Genomic DNA, 26,058 nt, shown 5'->3' with positions numbered 1-26,058 from the left:
ACTGGCTCTCATTCCCCTATTCCATTGAAGAAGAAGGACTTTGGGACTTCTCCCTCTAGACCCTTCATCCCTTTCTATCCTATTATGCCTACTACACCTTTTGCTCCTTACTCTCCTTCTCACCACGGGGACAATGAGGGGAACACAGGGGAAAACCACAGCCTGACTATGATGTTCCACAAGATTCTCAACCATGGGAGGAGCCAACAGACCCTTACAACACCCATCCCTGATGTACCCTCTTATCCAACTAAGCTGTCACCTACTGATGACACCATTGTCTTCAACCAACTAATAGACAGGGCAGCGCAGTACCACAATGTAGACATGCATAATGACCCTGTCGAAGAAGACTTCTTATTTGACACCTTCCCTACTTCAGAAAAGAGTGTCAGAACACTTCATATGTTAAAGGGAGTGCTAAAACACGCACCTGACATATTTAAAGATACAGCCAGGGCACAAGTAATCAATCCCAGGATTGAGAAGAAGTATAGAGCAGCCCCTAGAGACCCTACCTATATCAGAGGGCAGTTACCATTAGACTCACTGGTAGTGGCTAATGCACGTAAAAGGGCCAACTCACAAACAACGGGGGAAGCACCTTCCCCCGATAAGGAATCAAAGATACTAGAGGTCTCAGGTAAAAGGGTAGCAGCACAAGCCTACAATTCATGGAGGATTGCCAATACACCAGCCCTACTGGCTCGTTACGACAGGGCACACTATGACCAGCTCGAAAGCTTAATGCAACACCTACCTGAGCCTTTTAAAGCACAAGCTGATGACCTCACACAGGAGGGAAAATTCATTACAAACGCCTCCATCAAATGTGCGCTTGACGCAGCAGACACCGCAGCCAGGTCGATTAACACTAGCCTGTTACTACGCCGACATGCATGGCTGCGTATTTCCAGCTTTAAGAACGAGGTGCAGTCCACCATTCTTAACCAGCCAGTCAATCAGGACTTTCTATTTGGGCCTGCTGTCTGCCCTATTTTAGACAAAATGAAAAAGGACACAGAAACCGCAAAGTCAATGGGGGCATTACAGTTTCAGCAACATAGAGGCTCCTTTTGACGCTCCTCATACAGGGCAACTACACGAGGCAATACCTCGCAAACGTCATCTTCATACAAAAGCAACACACAAGGTTCCTTCACCAAAAACTCAAACAGTGGAGGTTATAGGGGCAACAATAATAAGGGGAGAGGACGTAGAGGCAATAACACCAGAGCCTCCACTACCACAAAACAGTGACTTCATCACGCTACCTCCAGACCACCTAACACTGGTCGGAGGCAGACTCCAACAGTTCCTACCTGTCTGGCACGCAATTACCACGGACAGGTGGGTGAGAGAAATTATCCAGTATGTTTATTGCCTGGAACTCACTTCTACACCACCAAACATACCACCCAGACACCGTCCTATGTCCAAAGAACACATCACCCTGCTCCAACAAGAGGTGAAATGCATGCTGGAAAAGGGGGCCATAGAGCCAGTCCCTTTCCACCAGCAAGGGACAGGAGTATACTCCCTATACTTCCTTATTCCCAAGAAGGACGGTTCCCTCAGACCAATATTGGACCTCAGACCCCTAAATCAATACATACTGTCGGAGCACTTCCATATGATCACACTACAGCAAGTGCTCCCGTTGCTACAACAAGGAGACTTCCTAGCAACACTGGACCTCAAGGATGCGTATTTTCACATACCCATCCATCCAGCTCACAGAAAATATCTCAGGTTCACAATACAAGGTCAACACTACCAATTCAAGGTTTTGCCCTTCGGGGTTACCACGGCTCCAAGAGTGTTCACAAAATGCTTAGCGACAGTAGCAGCACATCTCAGAAGGCAACACATCCATGTGTTCCCCTATCTAGACGATTGGCTAATACAAGCAAAATCGTACCAACAGTGTGCAAAACACATGTCACAAACACTTCAGTTGCTACACAGCCTAGGGTTTTCGATAAACTACCCAAAATCGCATCTGCAACCATCCCACACACAACAATATCTGGGAGCCACTATAGATACCTCCGTGACAAAGGCATACCCAAACTCAGCAAGGATAGCCAGCATGCAGATGCTCATTCACAAATTTCAGCCACAACAATCTCTGCCAGTTCGAGTCTTCATGCAGCTCATAGGCATGATGGCCTCCTGCATTTTCATTGTCCCCCATGCCAGACTTCAAATGTGTCCATTACAAGAATGCCTAGCACGGCAATGGAACCAGGCTCGAGGACAACTAAAAGACCTAGTGTTGGTAGACAGTCGCGCTCACAACTCTCTGCAGTGGTGAAACCCACAAAACCTTTCCAAGGGGCGACTGTTCCAAGAGCCGGTTCCACAACTAGTACTAACAGCGGACGCATCACTGACAGGCTGGGGAGCCCATGTCCTTCAATACACAGCACAAGGGCTCTGGACAACCAAACAAAAGAAACTGCATATCAACCAACTAGAGTTGCTAGCGATATTCCTAGCCCTCAAAGCATTCCAAAAATACTTGTACAGCAAGACCGCAATGTACTATATCCAGAAACAAGGAGGAACGCACTCTCCACAGCTGTCCCACCTGGATCAAAGCATATGGAAGTGGGCAATTCCCAAAAACATTTTTCTCCTAGCAGAACATCTTCCAGTGAAGGACAATCAGATGGCGGACCTGCTCAGCAGGCACAGCCAACAACTTCACGAATGGGAGATTCACCCCAAGGTTTCCAGCCATTCTTCAAAGAGTGAGGTCACCCAGAGATAGACCTGTTTGCCACAAAAGAAAACTCGAAATGCCAGTACTTTGCCGCCAGGTTCCCACATTCGTTGTCATAGGGCAATGCGATATGGATGAACTGGTCAGGCAGATTTGCGTACGCTTTTCCCCCAGCACCGCTGATTCCGCTGGTGGCACGCAAACTGCGGCAACAGTCACTCACACTAATCCAAGTTGCTCCCACATGGGCGAGACAACCATGGTACACAACGTTCCTGGAACTTTCAGTAGTTCCTCATCAAAGACTGTGTCTCACACCCCATCTTCTAACTCAGAACCATGGAGAAATCAGACACCCAGATCCCAATCAGATGAACCTAGAGATCTGGCTCCTGAAGTCTTAGAGTTTGGATACCTTAACTTGCCTCCAGACTGCATGAACATCATTAGGGAGGCAAGACGATCAACTACACGAGCGTGCTATGCAGCTAAATGGAAGAGATTTGTTATTTACTGCAACAATAACCAAATCAACCCATTAGACGCTTCCATACAAAACATTATATGTTATCTGCTGCATCTACAAAGATGCAACTTAGCATACTCTTCGATACGACTACACCTCGCTGCTATAACAGCATACCTTCAAAACAGGCAACACCTTTCACTGTTTACAGTACCAGCCATCAAAGCCTTCATGGACAGTCTGAAAAGGGTGATACCTCCAAGACACCCCCCTTCCCCAGTCTGGAATCTAAATATAGTACTTACCAGACTTATGGGACCTCCTTTCGAACCTCTACACTCATGCGAACTGTAATTCTTAACGTGGAAGGTAGCATTCTTGGTTGCCATTACCTCACTCAGACGAGTAAGCGAATTACAAGCACCAACAATTCAAGAACCTTTCATGCAAGTACATGCCAACAGGGTAGTTCAAAGAACAAACCCTAAGTTCATGCCAAAGGTCGTATCCATTTTCCATATTAATCAGTCAATAGAACTGCCAGTATTCTTTCAAAATCCACAGTCAGTAGCTGAGAGAGCCTTACACACACTAGATGTAAAAAGAGCTCTGCTTTATTATGTGGACAGAACTAAATCATTTAGAAAGACAAAGCAACTATTTGTTGCTTTTGCACCACAACACAAAGGAAATCCTATATCAAAGTCAGGAATAGCCAGATGGATATTTAAATGCATTCAGATATGTTATCAAAAGGCAAAACGCACTTTAACCGTCCCCCCAAGAGCACACTCTACAAGGAAAATGGGGGCATCCATGGGTTTCCTAGGGAATATTCCTCTTGAAGACATTTGTAAGGCAGCCACATGGACCACCATACACACTTTCACAAAACACTACTGTGTAGACGTGCAAGCAAAACAGCAAGCTGCTGTAGGCCAGGCTGTCCTCAAAACTCTTTTTCAAACTGCTGCAGCTGGCACAGGTAACCACCGCTAGAGGAGATACTGCTATACAGTCTCTGCACAGATATGAATTCAGCAGCCCACATGCCTCGAACGGAATATGCTACTTACCAGTATGCATCTGTTCTTGGCATGTAGGGCTGCTGACATTCATATCGTATATGCATACTGGTAAGTAGCATATTCCTTTTGCACTACTTTTGATATGTTTATAATACCAAATGGAACAATTTGGCTTGTCACAAACTTTGTTCTATCTTTTAAATTTAAATAATGAGCAGTATTCTCTTCAGTTCATATATTGCTGAAGCTTATTTCGGGAGTGTGAAATACATTTTCTTAGTATATTAGACCACTGCAAATATATTTTTTTGAGCAACTATGGATGCTTTACACCGTTCACTTCTCCGCTGCCTGCAGAAATGAAGGTTGGGTTATGAAACACCATCACTGTGCAGACCAACGGATGTAAAAATGTTACCATAATGAGCAGCTCAGGGATCCTGCAGATATTTGTGTGTCTTGGTTTGGGGGGACGGGGGTCACATCTCCTGTCTCTGTTTTCATGGGAAGCTGCTTCCTGGACTGGTGAGAGGCACTTCTGGGTCATTCACCCTTCGATGTGTGTCATTTCAGGGTGGAAGCATGATAGTACTGAGCCTTCATTAAGTCCTCGAGGAGTCAAGAAGTGCAGTTTCGCGTCCCGCAGGACCCATCACCCATCCCTATCGATGGCGCTGCAATGGCGCTATCAGCACTGGGGCAACAGCATCATAGTGTTTAGTCTCTTCAACAATGATCGGATTCCTCTGGAGTCCTTGGTGATACAGACTGTGTCCAAGGTTAACAAAGAGTGATGTGCGCTCATATGTACAGTTGTTTAAGAACGAAGGGACTCCGGCCCTTCATTTAAAGGTGCCCACGCGAGGGACTCACAGCCATGACACTATAGATGTTGTTGGTAATTTCATTTCTGATAGATACATCTGCCGTGTGGATTCCTCACCTTGTGAATATCCCCTTGCGTCAGCAACATTCGGAAATTCTTTTGTAGCTTCGCGCCGACGTGGATCCGGACGTCACAGAGGCACGGCATCGCACGCGACTCTGCTGACGTCACCGACGCCTACAATAGGCCCACGCCGGCGTGATGACATCAGTTCCCTTTTTTCCGCGTCGTCGACGCTAACGGTTTTCAGGGATCGTACTGTAGCTTACAGTTACTTTGTTACTATTTTCATTGTATTGTGTCTATCTTCATACTTTTCGAGATGTCGTCGAAGAAGACTGGGTTTAAAGCTTGTGGCGAGTGTGGCAAGACTATGTCTATCACCGATCCTCACGAATGCTGTGTCTGGTGTTTAAGCTCTGACCATGATGTCGAGGACTGTCTTTGCTGCAAGAAGATGACGCCAAAAGCTTTGAGAGAGAGAGAGGCGAAACTCCTCGTGGCAAAGCTTAAAAGTAAGAAGATTAAGAAATCTTCGAAGTCTCGATCTCGTCGGTCGAGGGCGAGATCGAGGTCTCGTTCGAGGTCGCACTCGGAGTCGTCTTCGGCTCATGCTTCGAAGTCTTCGAGGAAGAAACACAAGAAGAAGAGCCATGAGTCGCGTCATCATTCTGGGAAGGACTCTAGTTCAAGACCGAAGTCCCAGGTCAAACTTCTGAGTAAAGAAGTGGAGATTTCAGAATCGGAACATGAGGCTTCGCATCCGGGTTCGCCCGAATCTCAGAAACAGGTCCATTCTCCGTGTCCATCCAATCCTTCTGGTCAGGAGGATGAAGGGGAGGAGCAGGGGGCTGGTGGAGCCAAAGTTCCAGTACCTGAGGGTTCGTCGACTCCGGTTCCGGCACCCGATGAAGAGGTCGACGTCGTATCGACTCCGCCTCCTCAGGAACAGCCACGAGGTCCATATCCTGAGTTTCCGACTCCAGGTCAGGATCCTTCTCAGTTCCTGAACGCCATGTTTGGTGTCTATTCCAGGGCAATGTTCCCGTCTGGTGCACCTGTTGGTCCCACGGGTCCTATGGCCTTTAACTTAGGTGTTCCTCAGGCTTACGCCCCTGCACCCTTCATGCCTTTTATGCCGGCTATACCACCGCATTGGCATTTTCCGACACCGCCGGTGTCGTCGACGCCGAAGCGCACGACGCCGGTGCCATCGACGCCTATCCCATCGACGCCGATACCTGCGACTCCGAGGCAGGATTCTGCCCGACCTCGTGTGGATAGACCCCGTCCGACTTCGGGTTCGACGCCGGCACCGACCCCGTCGGAGTCGATTCCGGATCCATTGGCTTCGGTGGTGAAGGAAAGATCTCGGAGAAAGGCCCAGAGACTTCTGGAAGAAGAGAAATATGGATTATTCAGATACTGAAGGATGCAGGATTCTGAGGATCCGTTTGAGGATTTGTGTGAAGCCAGTGGGCTTGAACTATCACCTGAATGGGAATTGGCTTCTGTGTCAAATGTTCCATCAAAGGATGTGATACCTTATCACACTGTCATTAAGAAAGCAGCGAGTCTATTGAATATTACTCTGCCAACTGCTGATTATAAGCCTAATATTTTGACTGAGGTGCTTCATTCACCCTCATCTATCATTGAACCTATGTTGCCCTTCAACGAGGCCTTGTCTGAGCCTATTTATGAGGTCTGGGAGAAACCCTTATCTGCTCCTGCAGTTTCTAGAACAGTGGCCAGGAGATATAGAGCTGCACCAGAGGACCCTGCATTTTTATCTTCACATCCTCTTCCTGAGAGTTTGGTGATACAGGCTGCTTGCTCAAAGAAATCTGCTGGTGCTTTTCCACAAGTTCCTGGAGATAAGGAATCCAGGAAGCAAGACCAAAGTGCCAAGAAGGTTTTCTCATCAGCCAGTATGGCATTAAAGTCAACCAATGCTACGTGTCTGATGGGAAGGTATATCCATGCTTTGATGGATTCTGTCAAGCAGTTGATTCCGAAAGTCCCTGAGGATGACAGGAAGGATTTTCAGGAAGTGGTATTGGACACTCAAGCAGCTGCGAGACAGGTCATTCAGAGTGGTCTGGACACTGCTGATTCAGTGACAAGGGTCATGGGTTCCTCCGTGGCCACTAGGAGGGCTGCCTGGCTCAAATCTTCAGAATTCTCTGCAGACGTCCAATCTGCCTTGATGGACTTGCCTTTAGATGGATCAGGGTTGTTTGGTATGAAGGCTGATACTGCCTTGGAGCGTTTTAAGGACAGTAGGGCCACTGCAAAATCTTTGGGTCTTCAGTCCAGGGGTTCTACCGGAAGACGTTTCAGGGGATTTGGTCGATCTTCCTTTCGGTCTTACAGATCGTCCCAGCAGCAGCCTCAGCAGCAGCAGAATACACTGTACAAGTCGTACAGAGGCAGACAAAGATCCCGCCCTAGAGGTCGTCAAGCTTCCTCCTCCTCCTCCTCTCCTTCCCAACCCCCTGCCAACGCAGCAAAGCAGCCCTAGATCCGCCATTGTGGATCATGTGGGCCCAGTGGGGGGTCGGCTTACACATTTTCTACAAGATTGGGAATTAATAACATCGGATCTTTGGGTTCTCAATCTTGTAGAGAATGGGTATGCACTTCCTTTCCAGGAATTCCCCCCCAATTACCCTCCTTGCCAGGGTTATTGTTCGGAAGACCACCTGCTTCTCCTGCAGGAAGAGGTCCTGGCACTGTTCCGAAAAGGTGCGATAGAAGTGGTTCCAGAGCAGGAAAGGGGTCAGGGGTGCTACTCCCGGTATTTCCTGATTCCCAAGAAAGATGGCAGGCTTCGGCCAATCCTGGACCTCAGGATTTTGAACCTTTACCTGAGGCAGGAAAAGTTCAAAATGCTCACTCTTGCACAGGTTCTTCAAGCGCTGCTGGAAGAAGACTGGATGGTGTCGATCGACTTGCAGGATGCGTATTTTCATATTCCCATCTTGAAGTCGCACAGAAAGTATCTCCGTTTCACGGTTGGGTCACAGCACTACCAGTTTGTGGTCCTTCCATTTGGTCTTACTACTGCACCTCGAGTCTTCACCAAGGTGATGGCAGTGGTGGCAGCTCATCTCAGGAGATCGGGGATTCATGTGTTTCCGTATCTAGACGACTGGCTGATCAAAGCGGAGTCGCCGGAGAAGGTGCTCCATCATCTGCAAGAGACAACTCTGTTGTTGCACAGGTTGGGTTTTTCGATAAATGTACCCAAGTCTCACCTGGTGCCCTCACAGCGCAACCTGTTCATAGGTGCGGTACTGGACATTTCTGTGTGTCGCGCATTCCCTCCTCCTCAAAGGATTCGCGACATACAGGAGATGATTCCTTTATTTTTCAATGGAGCGGTCGTTCCAGTCCTGAAGGTTCTTCGCCTGCTCGGTCTGATGGCTTCATGCATTCTATTGGTCAACCATGCACGCTGGCACATGAGGGCACTCCAGTGGTGCCTCCGCAGGCAGTGGTATCAACACAACGGAGATCTCAGGGAGTCAGTGAAGATCTCCAGAGAAACTGCAGCGGATCTGTCTTGGTAGAGCGTGGAAGGCAATCTGTCTCAAGGAAAGCCTTTTCAACTTCCTCCATCAGTGGCCACAGTGATATCGGATGCATCCACTCTAGGGTGGGGTGCTCATCTGGGGGATCTGGAGGTCAAAGGTCTTTGGTCTCCAGAGGAAAGGTTGCTTCACATCAACCTTCTAGAATTGCGGGCGATACGTTTGGCGCTCAAGGCCTTCCTCCCTTCCCTTCGCGGTCAGTCAGTCCAGGTTCTGACGGACAACACGACCGCGATGTGGTACGTCAACAAGCAGGGAGGAGTAGGGTCGCAGTGTCTCTGCAAGGAGGCTCTGCGCCTCTGGTCCTGGGTTCAGGACCATCGGATTTGTCTGATGGCAAGTCATCTGGCCGGGGTTCTGAACGTTCGTGCAGAGAGTCTCAGTCGGCAGTTCTCTGCCGATCACGAGTGGAGGCTCCATCCAGAGGTAGTTCGCGACATCTTTCAGATGTGGGGGACTCCTCGGGTGGACCTGTTCGCCACTCACGAGAATGCTCACTGCCTGTCATTCTGCAGTCTCCAGTATCCGATGCAAGGAGCCTTGGGGGACGCGTTTCAGTTGAGTTGGAACTCGCAACTCCTTTACGCGTTTCCTCCCATACCCTTGATTCCTCGGGTTCTGAGGAAGATTCGCCAAGACCGGGCCCAAGTCATATTGATCGCCCCGGATTGTCCAAGAAGGGTGTGGTATTCGGACCTTCTCCACCTCTCCTCTCACCCACCGCTCCGTCTCCCTCACAGGGCAGATCTCCTCTCTCAGATGGAGGGGCAGGTTCTACACCCCCACCTCCAGACCTTACACCTTCATGCCTGGAGATTGAGCGGGGCAACCTGATTTCTTTTTCTCTCCCTCACGATGTGGTGGATGTCATCTTGTCGGCCAGGCGTGACTCCACTAAGTCCATCTATTCTTATAGGTGGTCTAAATTTGTTGCTTGGTGCAGGGAGAAATCTATAGACCCTTTGAGGTCCCATTTATCTGATGTGCTCCAGTTTGCCCTTTCTCTGGCTCAGCAGGGGCTTGCTGTTGCCACGGTGAAGGGTTATCTTTCTGCGCTGTCGGCTTTTATCTGTTTGCCTGACCAGCCTTCTCTTTTTAAGTCTCCCATTGTTTTAAGGTTTTTGAAGGGCCTCACTAATAGGTTCCCTCCTACACCTTTTATTGTGCCTCAGTGGGATTTGAATCTAGTTTTGACATTTTTAATGGGTGCTCCTTTTGAGCCTCTTCACAAATGTCACATGAGGCTTCTGACTTTCAAAACGGTTTTTCTCGTTGCAATCACCTCGGCAAGGAGGGTAAGTGAGCTTCAAGCTCTTAGTTCCAAGCCCCCATTCCTTTTTTTTTTTTGTTTTTTGTTTTTTAAAACCTTTATTGAAGCACAAAAGCATACATACATAGGCCTACAACCGACCTGGCCGGCCTCAAAATCAATGTGTAGCACAAATATAACAATAGAATGGCTCAGCAGTCACTAGAGAAAAACCAGCCAGTGGTCAAAATGACACATATGAAAAGGTGACCGCCGAGCACAGGATAAATCAGGTTAATTTTAAAGTTTATAAATGAAAAGAAACATTTACCACGTGATCCGCAATAAACGAAGAAGGGGCAATGAACCCAACAGATTACCAACAATATCAAGAGTCGCAATCTGAGGATTAGCTGAAAAATACGCTAGCATGATAAAATCGCATGCAAATCGAATAAAGGTCAGAAGGCCATGAAATAACATCCAGAGGCCAAATCATCGTGCAACACAGGATAGTGATGTCATAGACTCCAGCAATGAGGCAACAAAAAATCAGGTGCGATGATCAGAATTGTCAGCAGTTTTACAGGATGTGGGAGGAGTCTAGTTAAAAAAAAAAAAATTTGAAGATTCAGAATAAATGCAACGTTACAACATCATGCACTATGCTATGCACATGTAGGGACAATAGCCTTCAATTCAGCGCAGCAATGCAAACATAACAAGAGGATATAAGTCCGAGAGCAGTCCATCGAGGCACAGTAACCCACCCACTAAGCGAATAATATGAACAGGATCTCATGACAAAAAAGGGACACAGATAATCATCCACTCGAGGAATCAAACCCTCCGACTACAATTATAAAGTTATAAAGGAAGAGTTATTAAGAAAGAGGAAAGAAAGAAAAGGAAAGAAAAAGTGGGCCATAGAGACAAAGAGAAACGAGAAACACACCCCACCCCTACCCCCCACCCTGCATGCAGCGGAAGGCCACCCCCCCCACCCCCCCATAGGCATGCCTGTCGCCCCAGAAAACCCCGAAAAAGGGAAAATAGGAGGAGGGCCCTAGCTCCGGCCCCAGATACGCCCCCACCCACCCATCCTGACGAACAAAGAGCCCACCATAATGGAGGGCAAACAACATAGAATCATCCCGGTCACTCAAAGTCGCACCCACAAGCTATGTCTCAATCCGGCATCAGAGAATCCAATAAAGACGTAAAAAGTCCAGGTTCAGCCTTGTCCAGTCCGGGTCAAGGTAGTAAGGCGCCGCACGATGTAAGGAAGCAGGTTCAATGAGTCCACAGTCACTTTTGGAGCCAAAGTAGCAACAAAGAGACGGAATGAAGGCAAAGTGATTGCGCAACTCCACAACACACTGGCCGTCGCAAAAACAAAGTAAGGGCGGTCAGGAGATATAACAGCTGATTGGCGGATGAGAACATCCGCAAACACAGAGGCTCGGCTGCAGGTCCCACCAAATCCACAATCAGACTGAACCCCGTTCAGGGGGTCCTCAGTGCCAGCACACCAGGAGATGTCGGGCTCCGGATCAGCAGGTTGGCCGTCCGCCATTGAACACATCGCCACTATCCGCAAATCATCACCAGGCTGCAAACGACTCCTCAATTCGGAGTGCAAATCTGCGAGGGCCAGCAGGACATCTCGCGTTGTGGGTGCCATCGCCCCAGTACCGGTCAGTGTGGCGTGCCACTCTAGCGAGGAACCCCAGATCCGGAAAAGAAGCAAGCCCCACCAGCCACCAGGAAAGCAAGCGCCGTCCACCACGCACCGGCAAATCTCACCAGGCACATACGGGAACAGAAAACACCTACCGCATTGTAAAGCACTCGCCGGGCATAACCGAGTGCTCACTCAGAGCCACACTATAAGGACATCCAGCGGTCGCCGGCAGTGCGCGGAGTGGGGCAAAGCCGTTCCGTACGGCGGTAGGTGCAGCCGAGTGTGCGAGCAGTGGCATGCGAAGGCGCAAGTCGTTGGTAGGCTAATCTGGGGTGTTGATGCAATCCCCGAGCTGTCGTTTCAGGCCGCTCCAATCGAAAGTCCCGGTCCGAGTCACCGGGCAAAGATGGTCTCTCGGGGCCGCTGTTGTGCAGTCGCGCATCGGCTGCCGCGTCACGCAAGGTCCCGGCCCAATCAGTGCCAGGGCCGGAAAGTTTGGGGCGATGGATCTCGGCCGTCAGGAGCAGATTTCGAGCCGGAGTGACATCGCCGCACTCCAGAGGTGTTCAGCCGGAGTCAGCCGCGACCGGGATGCAGGATCAGTGCCAGGATGGGGCGAAAGGTGAGGGCGAGCTGCGGAGCCGGGCGGCTATGCAGCCATTTTGGCCGCCGTCTTGGCTCCTCCTCCTCCAAGCCCCCATTCCTGACCATTCATGCTGAACGAATGGTTCTTAGGACCAGGGCTGCTTTTCTGCCAAAGGTGTTGACTCCTTTCCACCTTGGTCAATCCATTACCCTTCCTACCTTTTATCCTCCCCCCTCACCCTTCCAAGGAGGGGAGAGATTACACCGTCTTGACCCCAAGAGGGCGGTGTCTTTTTACTTGGACAGGACTAAAGACTGTCGAGTGGACAACCAGCTCTTCGTTGGCTTTGCTGGCTGCAAGAAAGGAAGAGCGGTCCATAAGAGGACTTTGTCGAGATGGATCGTCCTCTGCATTAAGATCTGCTACTCTTTGGCCGGTAAGGACCCACCAGAGGGTATAAGGGCTCATTCAACTAGAGCTAAGTCTTCGACCTCAGCATTGGCTAGAGGTGTGCCTGTTGAGGATATTTGTAGAGCGGCAACTTGGTCTTCCCTCCACACTTTCGCGAAGCATTACTGCTTGGATTCCGAAGTGAGGAGGGAGGGTCACTTTGCGCGCTCTGTCCTTCAGGATTTCCTGGTTTAGAAGAGTGGACACCCTCCTCCGGGAGTGGGGACTGCTGTGGGACTCTATTCACAAGGTGAGGAATCCACACGGCAGATGTATCTATCAGAAGAACAAGTTACTTACCTTCGGTAACGCTTTTTCTGGTAGATACTATATCTGCCTGTGGATTCCTCACTGACCCACCCGCCTCCCCGTTGTCCACTCTTCTATGCCAGTGGTTTATATAATGTATTATTTTATGGTCAAGGATTTGTCTATTTCAAATGTTTTATTGCATTTGCTTCACACTGTGTGTGTTACCTTGATTTCTATTCTGCGTATACTGTGTATATGTCTACTGTCATCGGTCCGTCCGTGTGCCTCGAAGGCACGGAAAAAAGGGCGGAACTGATGTCATCACGCCGGCGTGGGCCTATTGTGGGCGTCGGTGACGTAAGCGGAGTCGCGTGCGATGCCGTGCCTCTGTGACGTCCGGATCCAAGTCGGCGCGAAGCTACAAAAGAATTTCCGAATGTTGCTGATGCAAGGGGATATTCACAAGGTGTGGAATCCACAGGCAGATATAGTATCTACCAGAAAAAGCGTTACCGAAGGTAAGTAACTTGTTCCTTTGGCTGGAAGGGGGGTAGTATCTTTCCATAGCTGGAAGTTCTTCCCCAGCTCCCACATGAATACCAGACAGTTAAAAACCTCCCAGGGAAGATCCTTTCATGCACCTTTCACTTTTTTCCCCAAGGACCATTCTACTTCACCCAAAATCCATACATTTAACCCATTACCAACTTGTATTCCTCGTGCAAATTCCTCAAAATTGTACATGGAGGAATTTGTGCAGGGAAAACTCCAGCAGTGTGGTAAATTCACGCTAATCGCTAGTCAGAATGAGAGGTTTGGTTTGCAGCGGTCACATACTTTGTAACTGCTGTGAGAACGTCATCAAACTAGAGGTGAGGGGAGCTGTCTCTTTTAGGTTGTTTTTACAGGTTGAGGTTGATCTATGGAAGGTGATGAGAGTAACTGTTCAGTGCTAGAATCATATGGCTTGTTGTTGCTGTTTCTGGTCTTGCAGTCAGACAGCAGGTGCACAAACTAAACTCCAGCTTGTTCCTTTCCAGGTCCAGGTTCTCCTGTACTACCTACAGCACCAGCCAATCTCCTTCTCAGAGCTGAAACACAACACACTCTACTTCTCCACAGACGTGTAACTAGGGGCAGCGAGTGGCAGAAGTCCAGTCTCCTGCAGGCCGCAGCGCAGACTCGTGGATGAAACAAGACGGAGCCGACAAGGGGCAGGAGTGGCCCAGAGACCTCTGCGTCAGGTGTACCAAGGGAAACCGACAACACGATCCCTCCCTGTGCTCGTCATGTGCTCTGCTCCTGCGAGTTGAGGCATTCTTTTATGTCTAATAATTAAATTAAAATCCAAGCATACGAGGCTGGTTGGGGTGCCATGGACACTTCTCTGCACCCCTCTGGCCTGCAGTGGCGTTTTCTGCAATGACTTTGGAAACTTGTCTGGAAGACTCTGCACATTACTATTTGTCCATATTGTCTGCCAAGTATTGCCCCGTCCCCTACCTCCATCCCCACAACCCCACCACCAAGGTACAAAACCCAACCTAGGGGGCTCCACTTTCCACACTTCCAACATCATTACCATGGGGATTTTGTAGAGGAAGCATCATCTCTGGAGACCTCTTCATCCCAAACAGGAGGCATTGGGACCCGGCCATCCATGCGGCTGTTGATGGATCCACCATTTATGGTCAAGGATCTGAAAGTTTCAAAACTTTGTGCTAAAATTCAGGATTTGTTTTCTTTTGTAAAGGAGCAGAGGTGTACATTTCTGGAATTTTTCTGCATATTTGTAACAAAAAAAATAGCTCCTTTTTTTTGCTGTTTTTTTTCTTCTAAACTGCCCTTTTGGGTTTGATGATATCCTTGCTTCCTTTGGTGATTTATCCACTTGTATTTGAAGCCCATAGGAAGACGCTGTCAGGACAACTTTTCAGATGTGGATTTAACAGTCTTGTTTTTAAGAAGAGCGGGTGCATCCTACATTCTGCCAGACCTTTTACCTGCTTCCAGATTTCAAGACCACAAAATAGATACATTTTTCTATTGTGGGTGGGGATTTCGAGCATGACATTATATTTTGTGGGGCAAGCGTACATTTGTTTTTTGGTTTCTGGATAGCACTTTTTATATTTTTCAGCGTTGTACTCTCTCCCTCATGATATTTCATAGATTGCAGCATGGTTGATCGCAGACTTCATAAAATATACATTTCCTTATTACACCAGTTATGATACTCTAGCTGGACACCGCAAAACGATATCAGGTGTACTTTCAGGGATTACTGTCATTGGGACGCAGGAACAGAGCTAAACATGGAGCTGTTGTGTCCTAATCTAGAAGACATGTGTGGACTCTTTGTGCCCTCAGAATATCTTTTTAGGGTTTTGCCAGGACAGAGAAAATGAGTATGGCTCAAAAGCAGGTACTTTCCCCCTCCATATTTCTTTGTGTTGTGCTAGCACAGGGGATTGAACTCTAATAGTGTGTGCTCAGGTGCAGTCAGTCTTACTCCCAATGAGTGCCTAGCCACAGCTGACGTCACCAGGAGAGACCACACCCCTCCATAGCATTGATCAAATCACTTTGGATCTAGCTAGATTTCAAACTCTTGTTTTAATGTGCCAGACGTTTGAACTTAAAATAGTCAAATACAGCCAGAAGCAGTTCTAAATTAATGCAAAAAACTTTTCTATTTAGCACACACATGGCACTCTTCAAATTAAGCAGAAGGCTAAAGCAGGACCTTATAAACCCATGTCAGATGCAAAAGTGCCAGCAGTAAAATGTAAAGTGATTGGATAGGAGTTTGTGTCAATCATGCAAATCACGCTGTCTCTTTTGCAAGAATTTACAATTTAAAAAGGACATAGAAATATTGCGCCTAACATGAGTAAGCACTGATGTATCTGAAAGGCTTATGCGTACTGAGGGTTGTTATCGATAATAATTAGTTCATCAACCCGTGATCAGAGCATATTATGGATGAAATTCAGATCAAAATGTGATTATTTGCGCTTGTAAATAAAACGCCGTAGCTTAATTTATGTTCTAGGAAAAGGATTGTGGAACTGCATTTAACAACACAAAATAAAACGTTGTGGCAAATTATGAAAGGGTAAAAAAAAATCAATTTGAGACCAGCAGAAAAATAGTCACAGCACTGGCAATGCTGTTTTGTAACGTGTGTGTCCCATCCTAATAAGCTGATGCTCACAAGAGTCGTCCCAAATATTAAAGAGATACAGGGTGCCAAGGGTAAAAGCTTGCTGTAAATTCAGATCACTGTTGATATCGCCAGGTGGGTTTTTGCCAGGAGAGTTAGATTTTTTTTGCAAGAAATACACTCCACGAGCTACCCCCTAAAGTTCCCATTCTCTACTGCACCCACCCAGTTCCTTTACTAAACACGATCATAGTCCCCTGTGTTCTAATTACAAAGAATCCGCTTTTTTTGTTGTTCGATGAGTTGAGGAAATAATTCAAAAGAAACTGGAATATGAGTCAGGGTATGGTACCATGCTGGGCAAAGTGATCTTCGATGTCAGCAATTTTTTAATATGACGAAAAGTTTGAGGATATTGGAAAACACAAATGCGTGAGTGTATGTTCAGATTGTGTGTGTTTGTATATATATATATATATATATATATATTCATACATATAGTTGTGTGTGTGTATATATACATACATATATATACACACACACATAGCATATTTGTTGATATAGAGGTGTGTGTGCATTTATGTACACATACAGATACATGTATCTGTGTGTGTAATTATACACACTATATTTTTTATATTGTGTATACTTGTGGAGAAAAAATGCGGGTGACCCAAGATTTTCAGACTTCGTCCAAACAGAGTAGTCCATCCCAGCCAGAGGACTAAGAGTACAGGTTAGTGGTACAGGTAGCATGAATCTCAAATGTGGAGTGTGGTTTGCAGTAGTAGATTCGCTCTTGATGTGTCTGGGTGTCATAGGACAACTCTGTGGTCAGCTGGACTCACTTATCACTGGCCACAATGGATCGAAGGACGCGGGGTGAGTCTTATGTTGTGCTAAAGTCATAAAAGGTACTGTTAACAACCAGTCTGTTACAGGACATTGAACAACTGTTTTCTTTTCTGTTAAATTCCAAAAAATAAAGTCTAAAAAAAGCATGCCCTGGAAACGAATGTAAAGGATATTCCAATGCAGAAAAGATACTTTTCGTCAAGCTAAACTATGACCAGATCCTCAAGGACCGAGAAGCGGGCTTCTGGTTGTTATTCCCTCCACCCCACTTTGGCAGACTGAGATGCATCGTGGCACGCACTTGTCTTATTACTATTAAATTTAAAAAAAAAAATTTTTATTTTAATTTTGTCTTTGTGTTACAGTTCAGTTTTTGTAGAATGTTATTAAACTTGAATGGGTGGAAACAAAACCTGAGGAAACCAATTTGGAAAAAAAAGTCAATAAAAGAGGCAAAGCCCTGGCGTTTGCACAAATGTATAGTCTTTTATTTCATTGACTGTTGATAGTTTCGAAAAGCTCACAGGAAATTAGCACTTACTTACTACAGGCAAGCTCCTCCAGGCACATTTTGGTTTTAACACATTGCCATGCTCCGGTGGCTTTGTACCTTTCTGAATACAAATCCTATTCTTCTCTAAGTAACGACATGGTTCCTGCAGACGGGCACTGGGTAGGTCCAGGTCATTGTGAACATGTTAGGGATTGGTTTAATAGTGAGGTGCCGCCGGGATGATACAGCAATCTGCAGTCTTCGTGTACCACTGACTCAGAGGATGCGGTAAGCATTTGCCGACAGCTCAATTTACGGCTACTTCTCAGTTCATTTGATGTATATTGTTCTTGAGTTTTCTTCAACCATTGTTCCAAAAAAAAATAACATTGTGACTTGAACTTCTTTTAAGTCCCTGAACAGAAGGTTTTAAGCAGTTCATTGATTCTCTCAACCTTTTCCGCTAAGCTACTGAGTGTCCACATGCACAGGCATAGCACAAGAGGAGATAGTCCTCTGGTGTAGGCTTCTCTTCTCTTACCGCATTCTGGCTGTTTTTTTCTTTAAAGTTTCCACGGCTTTGCTACTAACCATCCATTTGTTCCATTCAGACCTGTTGTTCCATACCTTATGGAATGGTGTAGAAAATGTCTTATTAGCTATTTTCTAACTATATCTATTGACCACATTTAGAATTCATGTATATGGGGCGTGGCTTGGAGCTTCAAGATGGCGGTCGCATTCTAAGAGTGCTCTGGATCTCTCCGTCATCCGCTGTCACCAAGCAAGTCTATAAGCAGAAATAAGCACCCTTAGAAGCAGATCCTGTCCCGCTACTACAAGAGGTGTACCGTTGAAGATGATTCAAGCATGGTGATGGTCACCTGAGATTGCACCTAGCTCCCGACTTGAGGAGCGGCTCCATCTAAAATGGCGGGCCGGGCTCCTCAACCAGCTCGGACTGGGGCGTGATTATTGGCCCCGGCACCGGCCACCCGGGACGGAGCAGAGTAGAGACTGCTTCCTCACCGAAGGATTCCGAAATGAGATGAACTGCAACGGCCCATTGTCAGCTGCACTGGCGCTGAGTGAGAGACCTGCGGCCCCTGAGGGGAGGCACTGAGTGAGGAGGGCCGGTTGGATCCGAGCACCAAGACACATCGCCGAGGCGGTGGAGCGTGGCTGGAGTGGGCCTGGGATGAGCAGCCCCGCCGCAGCCCGCATCGTAACCTGGGGACCTGAGCGCTCGGGAGTTGTGCCCCCGGCTACCTCATCCCTGAGAGGCCCTGGATGGCGGAACGAAGACCTCTGGTGGGGAAGCACCCCTGGAGCACGCAACTTGAGTGGCACCCCCTGGGCTGAATGAGGTGAGGCCTAGGGGTCCCGAATCAGTAGGCCCTGCCGCGATCTGTCCTGGCCCGCCTGGGGAAGGAGGTCATCCCCTGCTCCTCATTTAGCGCCAGTGGTCCCGGGGAAGAGGAATCCGGACCCCTTGAGCTGGCCGCGGGCTTGATCGGACAGTGACCCTGAGCTCCATATTGGTCGGGCCCCGAGCAGGGTGGAGCTCCAGAGGACTGAGCTAGATCTTCCTCGCATCTGTCCTGCGCCCCCCTTGGTCCCACTGCACCATTAGACTGAGCTCCTGCGGGGGTTTTGAGACATATGCCTCGGTCTTCCACTGGAACCTCACACAAGACTCACAAGCCGTCCTTGCCACAGACTTTGTGCAGGGGCCCGGACACAGCGCCCCAGGGGGGATGCCCGGATTGAGAGGACAGGGCCTCCCCAGCGGCACAGCAACACACCGTGAGGAGAGTCTTTCTTCCCCCCCAATCCTCAGTAATCTGCCGTACTAAACTGGTGACGGTAAACCCCGGTAGCCTTGCCATTCTACTGGAACCCAGCGACATCGGGGTGGGGGAGCCTGAGATGTGGGGCCGGGTCGCCCCGAGGGTCTAGCGAACGATCATACTGACCAGCCTAACACACCCTCCTTGGCGGAGAGGAGGACACCCACAATTCAGAAACTTGAAATAATCATCCCTATCCCAGACCTGGGCTGCTGGAGGGTTGGTCACCGACCCCACAGAAGTGATTAGAACAGCAAACCAAGCTCTGCCTATCAGCATGGGGAAGGACCGGGCCAGATGCCGACCGTGACGCAAACCAAGATGGACCAGTTCACAAAAAATGGAGTTGGGCCCAGTGAAGGCACCGGAGGAATTCCCCCCCCCCTCCCCTTTGAAGGGCCCTTACCACAGTCCGTCAGGCCATTAGCTCTTCACAAGCTTCAGTAGAGAGCAAAATCGTCGAAGTCCGCGCGGACGTGGCGCTAATAAGGCAAGACCTCCGCAACACAATGGCCCACATATCCGAACCAGAATCCTGGCTATCCACAATCTAAGACGACGTCCATCAACTGAAACAACAGGTCGCCCAACTAAGGACCCATACGAAAGAGCTACACAGAAGAGCTGAAGATGCTGAAAACTGCGCTAGGTGCAACAACCTCCGACTGGTGGGGTTCCCCCAGGGGTCCAAACAGGGGCAAGCCGCGACCCTTATTGAGAATTGGGCTAAAACATGGATGCCTGAAGGCACGCTATCTCCATGGTTTGCTGTGGAGTGGGCGCATAGATCATTGGCACGCAAGCCACCGCCGGGTGCCCCGCATCACCCCATCATCGCGAGGATCCTAAACGTCAAAGACAGGGACACAATTCTACGAGAAGCCCGCTCTCTGAACACCCTAACCTACCAAGGCCACAACATAATGATCTTCCTGGACTACACCAAGGAGGTCCAGGCACAGCAGCACTCATACAGGGACATCAAACAAAAGTTGCGCACCCATAAACTTCAATACAGGCTGCTCTTCTCGGTCCACCTCCGGGTCATTTTCCAGGACAAAGCCCATTTTTTGAGTTCCCGGAGTCGGCATGGACATGGCTGACAGAGGAACATCTTCTCGGGCTTCAGACCACGGCCTCAACCTCGGGGCCCAGTTGTCCTCAGTTTTAGTTCATTGTTGTTAGTAGTTTGCAGCACTCACCTCTTTCATCAGCTTGCGCTCACATGCGACCCACACCTAGACTCCACACACCCAAAGCGCTTCTGCCCACAGCCCGAGCCAACTCCCTGGGGCACCGGAGCCACACATTCCCTGGACCCCACACACGTAGGCCATGGCACATGCGTCAAGTAGGGAAGAGCCCCTCCGAAGCATTTTGTGAAATGTCAGTGGCCTACTCGATAGAGTTAAGCGCACAGTGACCCTGAGACACACGCTTAGACATGCTCCTGATGTACTTGTGATCCAGGCGACTCACCTTATGGGAGAATCACTGTCCCTTCCTCTCACGCTGTGGATCCGACAGAGCTTGGCATTCCGGCTTTGAGCGGGGCTCACAGAGAGTGGCAATTCCCTTAAGGCGCAACCTCCCCTTTCTACATGTCCACATCCTGAGGGACCCGCAGGGCCGCCTTGTGGCCCTCTCAGGAACGCTGGGAAGGAACATCCTAAATCTCGTGCCCATATACGTGCCACCCGCTACCCTTGCTGCTACCCTGAGACGGGTTAGTGAAGTCGTCTCCTCCTTGCCCCTAGGCGAGACAATGATTGGTGGTGATTTCAATGCAGTTAATAACCTAGATCTTGACACCTCAGGTGCACCCTCATCTGGTAGGACACTGCACGTGAAACGACTGACAGATTGGGCGGCATCCCTGGGTCTGTGTGAGGTCTGGAGAACATGGTAACCCAGACGCACCCAATACACTCAAACCTCTGCAGCACACCACACACACGCATGCATCAACATAATCTTCATGCCAGCCCCTGACTGCCGGAGAGCAACAGACATTGACATCTTGACACGAGGAATCTCGGACCATACACCACTTCTCCTACACCTGGGAGGCACCATGGACACGGTGCGACCCATATGGAGACTCAATGCCTGGTTCCTCCAGGACAAAAACCTCAAAAAAGCAATAGGGAAGGAACTCCGACAATACTTCCTCACCAACTAGGGCTCCGTCTCTTCTCCGAGCCCCCTCTGGGTAGCGGGCAAAGCCACAACTCGCGGCTTCGCCAGAGGTCAAATCAAGGCTAAGCGGCTGGCTCCAGGATAGCAGACTTATGCTCCTCGAGGCCCAGGCAACTCGTCTGGAGCACGACACGACCGGGGCAGTGGATGAAAGCCACAAGAGGCAACGTTTATCGCTGAGGGATGAGCTAAAGCAAATCTCACTGGACTCAGCCAGGCTGTTGTGGAGGTCCTCTGTGGCCCGGGTATATGGCTGGATCGACAAAAACGGTTAAATACTACATCAACTGGCCTCGAATCCTCTGGCAAACCAAATAGTCCCAGAGATCCATGACTCGTCTGGTGCTACGCACCGCACATCTCCCGCAATAGCCCAAGCTTTTGCTGGTTTCTACTCTCCGCTTTACGCAGCCTAGAAGACTGAGGCCTCACTTCCCGAACTGGCTACCCTGGGAGGCTTTCAACTTCCCTGACTATGTGCGCCTGAAGCAGCCAATTTGGACCTCCTGCCACCCGGGAGGAGATAAGTGACACTATTGCACAAGTCTTGGCTGGGAAACCACCAGGGCTTTACACAAGAACACTATGCCGCATACTGAGAAGTCTTGGTTCCCCACATCCACGATCTGTTTGCTGAAGTTGTGCAATCGGGGACCTTTCCTCCCGAAATGGATATGGCGACTGTGGTCATCATCCCTAAAACATTACCTCCTTCACCCTTCTGTACGGACTACCATCCTATTTCCCTCAATATCACAGAGATTAACGTATATGCTACAATATTAGCCCAATGGCTGTGACCATACCTCTGTAAACTTGTCCAACTGGACCAATGCGGCTTCATGTCGCACACGGTACACAGCACTGCCTGCGGCGCCTCCACCTAGCCCTAGAGAATCGTCGCACACTCGCCCCTTATCTGGCCCTCCTGCTTGTGGACTTTGAAAAAGCCTTCAACACAGTTGATTGGCAGTATCGAGATAGCGTGCTGATCGCAGCAGGACTAGGTTGTCATTTTCGCTGCCTCGTTCAGGTCCTCTACTCCAAACCCAGGGCGCAAGTTCTTATAAACGGGGTGCTTTCAGAGTTGTTCCCCCTAAGCAGGGAGACGACACATGTATCCCCCATCTCTTTCCTCCTCTTTGACCTAGTGATGGAGCCACTGGCATGCCTCATTCGGTCAGATGGCAGGTTCAAGGTTGGAAATGGAGGGGCTCCCACGACGTCTTGCTCTTCTTAGCAATTTAGACCCAAGATGCCTCCAACTCCTCCGCGCTTTCAAGCGGGCATTGGGATTACATCTGAATCCCGCCAAATCGACCTTAGTGCCCCTTCACATCTCAAGAGAATGCTATGACTGGCAGTCAACCATCCCCATAAGACTGCAATCATTTGAGTACTTGGGAATCTGGATTTCGTTCCTCCCAGACTTGGCATGGCCACTCAACATCGCCCCGTTGGTCAAGAAAGCTAAGGAGAACCTTAGAAACTGGCAAACACTGCCACCCAACCCTCTTGAGAGGATAGCCTTATTTAAAATGATGATATCGCTCCGATTTTTATACATTGTCCAAAATACCCCGTTCCACCTTCCATGGAGTTGGTTCAAAGAACTGGACGGTATGGCCACGAAATTCCTTTGGGGCTACTCAAGACTTTGAATGGCCCTCGCCCACTGCCAGATACCGCCCTTCGAAGGGGGAATGGGTATGACTAACCTCTACCTATACTACTTAGCGACTCAACTACTCATCCTACATGATTGGTTTAATGTGGCTGGTCCCGATTGGTCCTGCTGGCCTGGCACTCTGCCTTAAGTTACACCCACTGGGACAACAAGTTGGCACAACAGACACCACTATGGCAGGAAGCCTGGCTTAAAGAGGTTGGGGTCTTAGAGGGTTTCAGGAGGTGGGACCTCATTGCCATCTCGCAACTGGGCGATGTGTGGGTGGGGGATCACCTACGATCATTCCAAGATCTATAGACTCGCTACATCCTTCATTCCTCTCAGTTCTATAAATACAGCTACGCCATGCCCTTAACTCACATATACCAACAGGCACATCACTTCCCGAATTCAGCCTGATTGAAGCTCAGATCATGATGGGGAATTTAGAGAAGTGAGGGTTTCAAAGATATATCGCTCCCTAACCAACAATAGTCCAACAACGCTTGACCCGCTCAGACACCAGTGGGAGACCTGGTTGGGACCCCTGGAGGATAAAGACTGACGGGATGGCTTGATGGACCCAAAAACTATCGCTACCTCGGCCAGACTCCACCTGGTCCAACTGCACTACCTTCATGGTGCATTTCTCACCCCTGGTCGTCTCCACAGAGCAGGCCAAAGAACCACATCAGCATGTCGGCGTTGTGGGTCAGAACGGCTGACTTCTATCACATGGTGTGGGCATGTCCGTGGCTTACCCCATACCGGGAGGCATTGGAATCAGAACTTATGGGCGCCTTGGGTTGGGAGGTACCACACAAGCCCCTGAACCTACTCCTGGGGCTCAAAGATTGCTTAGATGGATCCTAGGCAGACAAGCTCTTCCTAGTTACTGCCATCAAGCTAGACATCGTAGCGGCCTGGAAGAATGCAACCCCCCCGAACATAGTACAATGGCACAAAGGTGTAGATTGCTGTGCAGCGCAGGAAAAACCATTGTATGACGCTAAGGGGTGTCCGGCCAAACACAGAAAGATTTGGGGCAAATGGCTGGGCCAAGTGGAATGAAGAGGTTTTCCCCTTTATACAGTAGATGGGTTTGGGTCGCTTCTTATATCTGTGTCCACCTGGTGATAAAGGTCCATCAGTATATCAATTTGGGAATGTACACCAGTGCTGTGTTGTCATTTTTGTTTTTCCTTTCAAAAATCAATAAAATTGGTTAGAAGAAAAAAACAGAATTCATATAGTATTTTTATAAGGTCAGCACACTTTCCACATGACCCTTCTAACCACCCTAATGCTCTAGGATTTTATACTTTCAATGTATAGCATACAATAAGTAAAAGATGGCTTCCATATTTACTATTTGCAACTGCTCCTTTCATCAAATACCTTGCTTATCAGAACATCAACCTGTTGCAGAGTACGTTTTGATCAATCTGGTTACTGCCACTTGTTTGTTCTCATAATTGATATCTGTTAAATGCAGCTACGACTATGCAAAGATTGACTCCACATCTAACCATTGTTTTCTGCACAGTTCCCACAATGACCAGCTTCGCAAATATTCCTCCATGTCCAACTGTGCAAATATGCCTTCGTGTACATCTATGTACAGATTCCTCGTTGTCCTCCAAGTGCAGTTTTGCACAGATCCTAAAATGTCCAGCTTTGGAGAGGCTCCTCCACGTCCAATGATGCACAGATTCATCCATGTCCTGCCATACAGAGACCTCCTTGTAGAGTTATACACATATTCTTCCATGTACAGTTATACACAGATGTAAACATGTTCAGCCATGCATATATGCAATGTCCTCTTATTCATTAATGTGCTACTATGGACATGTTTCTCCATGCCCAACTATACACAGATTCCTTCATGCCACACTGTGCACCTATTCCTTCCTGTCTATGTCTAGCTATGCACAAAATAATTCATTTCCAGCTGTACAGATGATACCATACCAGTAGCGCCGAAAATTGGAGCCGGAGATAGTGGCAGGCAGGCCACAAATGCTCATTCACTCACATCCATGCATTCACACACACACACACACACACTCTGACTCACAACTCACTCTCATAGATACACATATTTATACATGCACCAAGCATTAAGTGGTGATCTTAGGTGGTGGGAGGGACTGTGATTCAGGACTGCTGGCTCCTCTCTGTGATCAGGACTGCTGGCTCCTCTCATGGCTTAACCTTGTTATGAGTCAGCCAACGAGAGGAAGCAGCAGTTCCTTATTGGTCACAGAATGGGGTGGGGTCAGTGAGACTGCTGACCCCATCCCACTCTGTGACGAGAGTCACTGATAGAAACTCGTCCCAGAGCACTTCAAGGCTTAAAACTGAAGCACCCAGGTCCAAGGCTATCAGTGACGCTCCCCCCGTCATGAGGTGGAGGATCCCCTAGCACATTACCAGGCTGAGGAGGTCACATCCACAGGGCTGTGACATCTTCAGCCCAGCAAAGTTCAGCTATGCAGCTAGGTGCCTGTGCAATTAGCACAAGTACGACGCCTGTCTGCCAGACCTGAACATGAAGAGTGTCCGTCAGGCGAACCTTTGCTCAGCCTAACAGACATTCTTCATGTTTTGAAAAAGGTGGGGGGGGGGCATCTCCCTTAAGGACAGGTGCCTGCTGCACCGTACCCAGATATGCACAACTTTGGGCATGTCCACATATGCACAGATTCTGCCATGTTTAGCTATGTAGAATCATTCACAAATTGCAGATGCCCTCCCGTGCACAAACCATGGTATTTCAGCTTTGCAGGTAATTTTTATATGCATAGATTACTCCATTTACAGTTATGGAACTTGATGTTTATCCATCTATATTCAACTATACAGTATCTGCCTAGTGCAACTAGGCATTACTTTTTT

At 48.6% G+C, this 26,058-nt stretch overlaps 1 protein-coding gene across 5 annotated transcripts in view; it reads left to right on the top strand.

Annotated features, from left to right (window-relative positions):
• Window positions 1–17,426, top strand: part of ABR (ABR activator of RhoGEF and GTPase) — a 1,246,002-nt gene extending 1,228,576 nt beyond the window's left edge. For all 5 annotated transcript variants that reach the window (XM_078679999.1, XM_078680002.1, XM_078680000.1 and 2 more), the window contains one exon: window positions 13,966–17,426. In XM_078679999.1, coding sequence (XP_078536125.1) covers window positions 13,966–14,055 — 90 coding nt within the window. In that variant the 3' untranslated portion in view covers window positions 14,056–17,426. The remainder of the gene's footprint in view (window positions 1–13,965) is intronic.
• The last annotated feature ends 8,632 nt before the right edge of the window (window positions 17,427–26,058 follow it).

Source organism: Lissotriton helveticus, chromosome 3_1 (assembly GCF_964261635.1).
Source record: "Lissotriton helveticus chromosome 3_1, aLisHel1.1, whole genome shotgun sequence".
Taxonomy (NCBI): domain Eukaryota; kingdom Metazoa; phylum Chordata; class Amphibia; order Caudata; family Salamandridae; genus Lissotriton; species Lissotriton helveticus.
The sequence above is the reverse complement of the archived record's forward strand: the minus strand, read 5'-3'. Positions and strand labels throughout refer to the sequence as shown.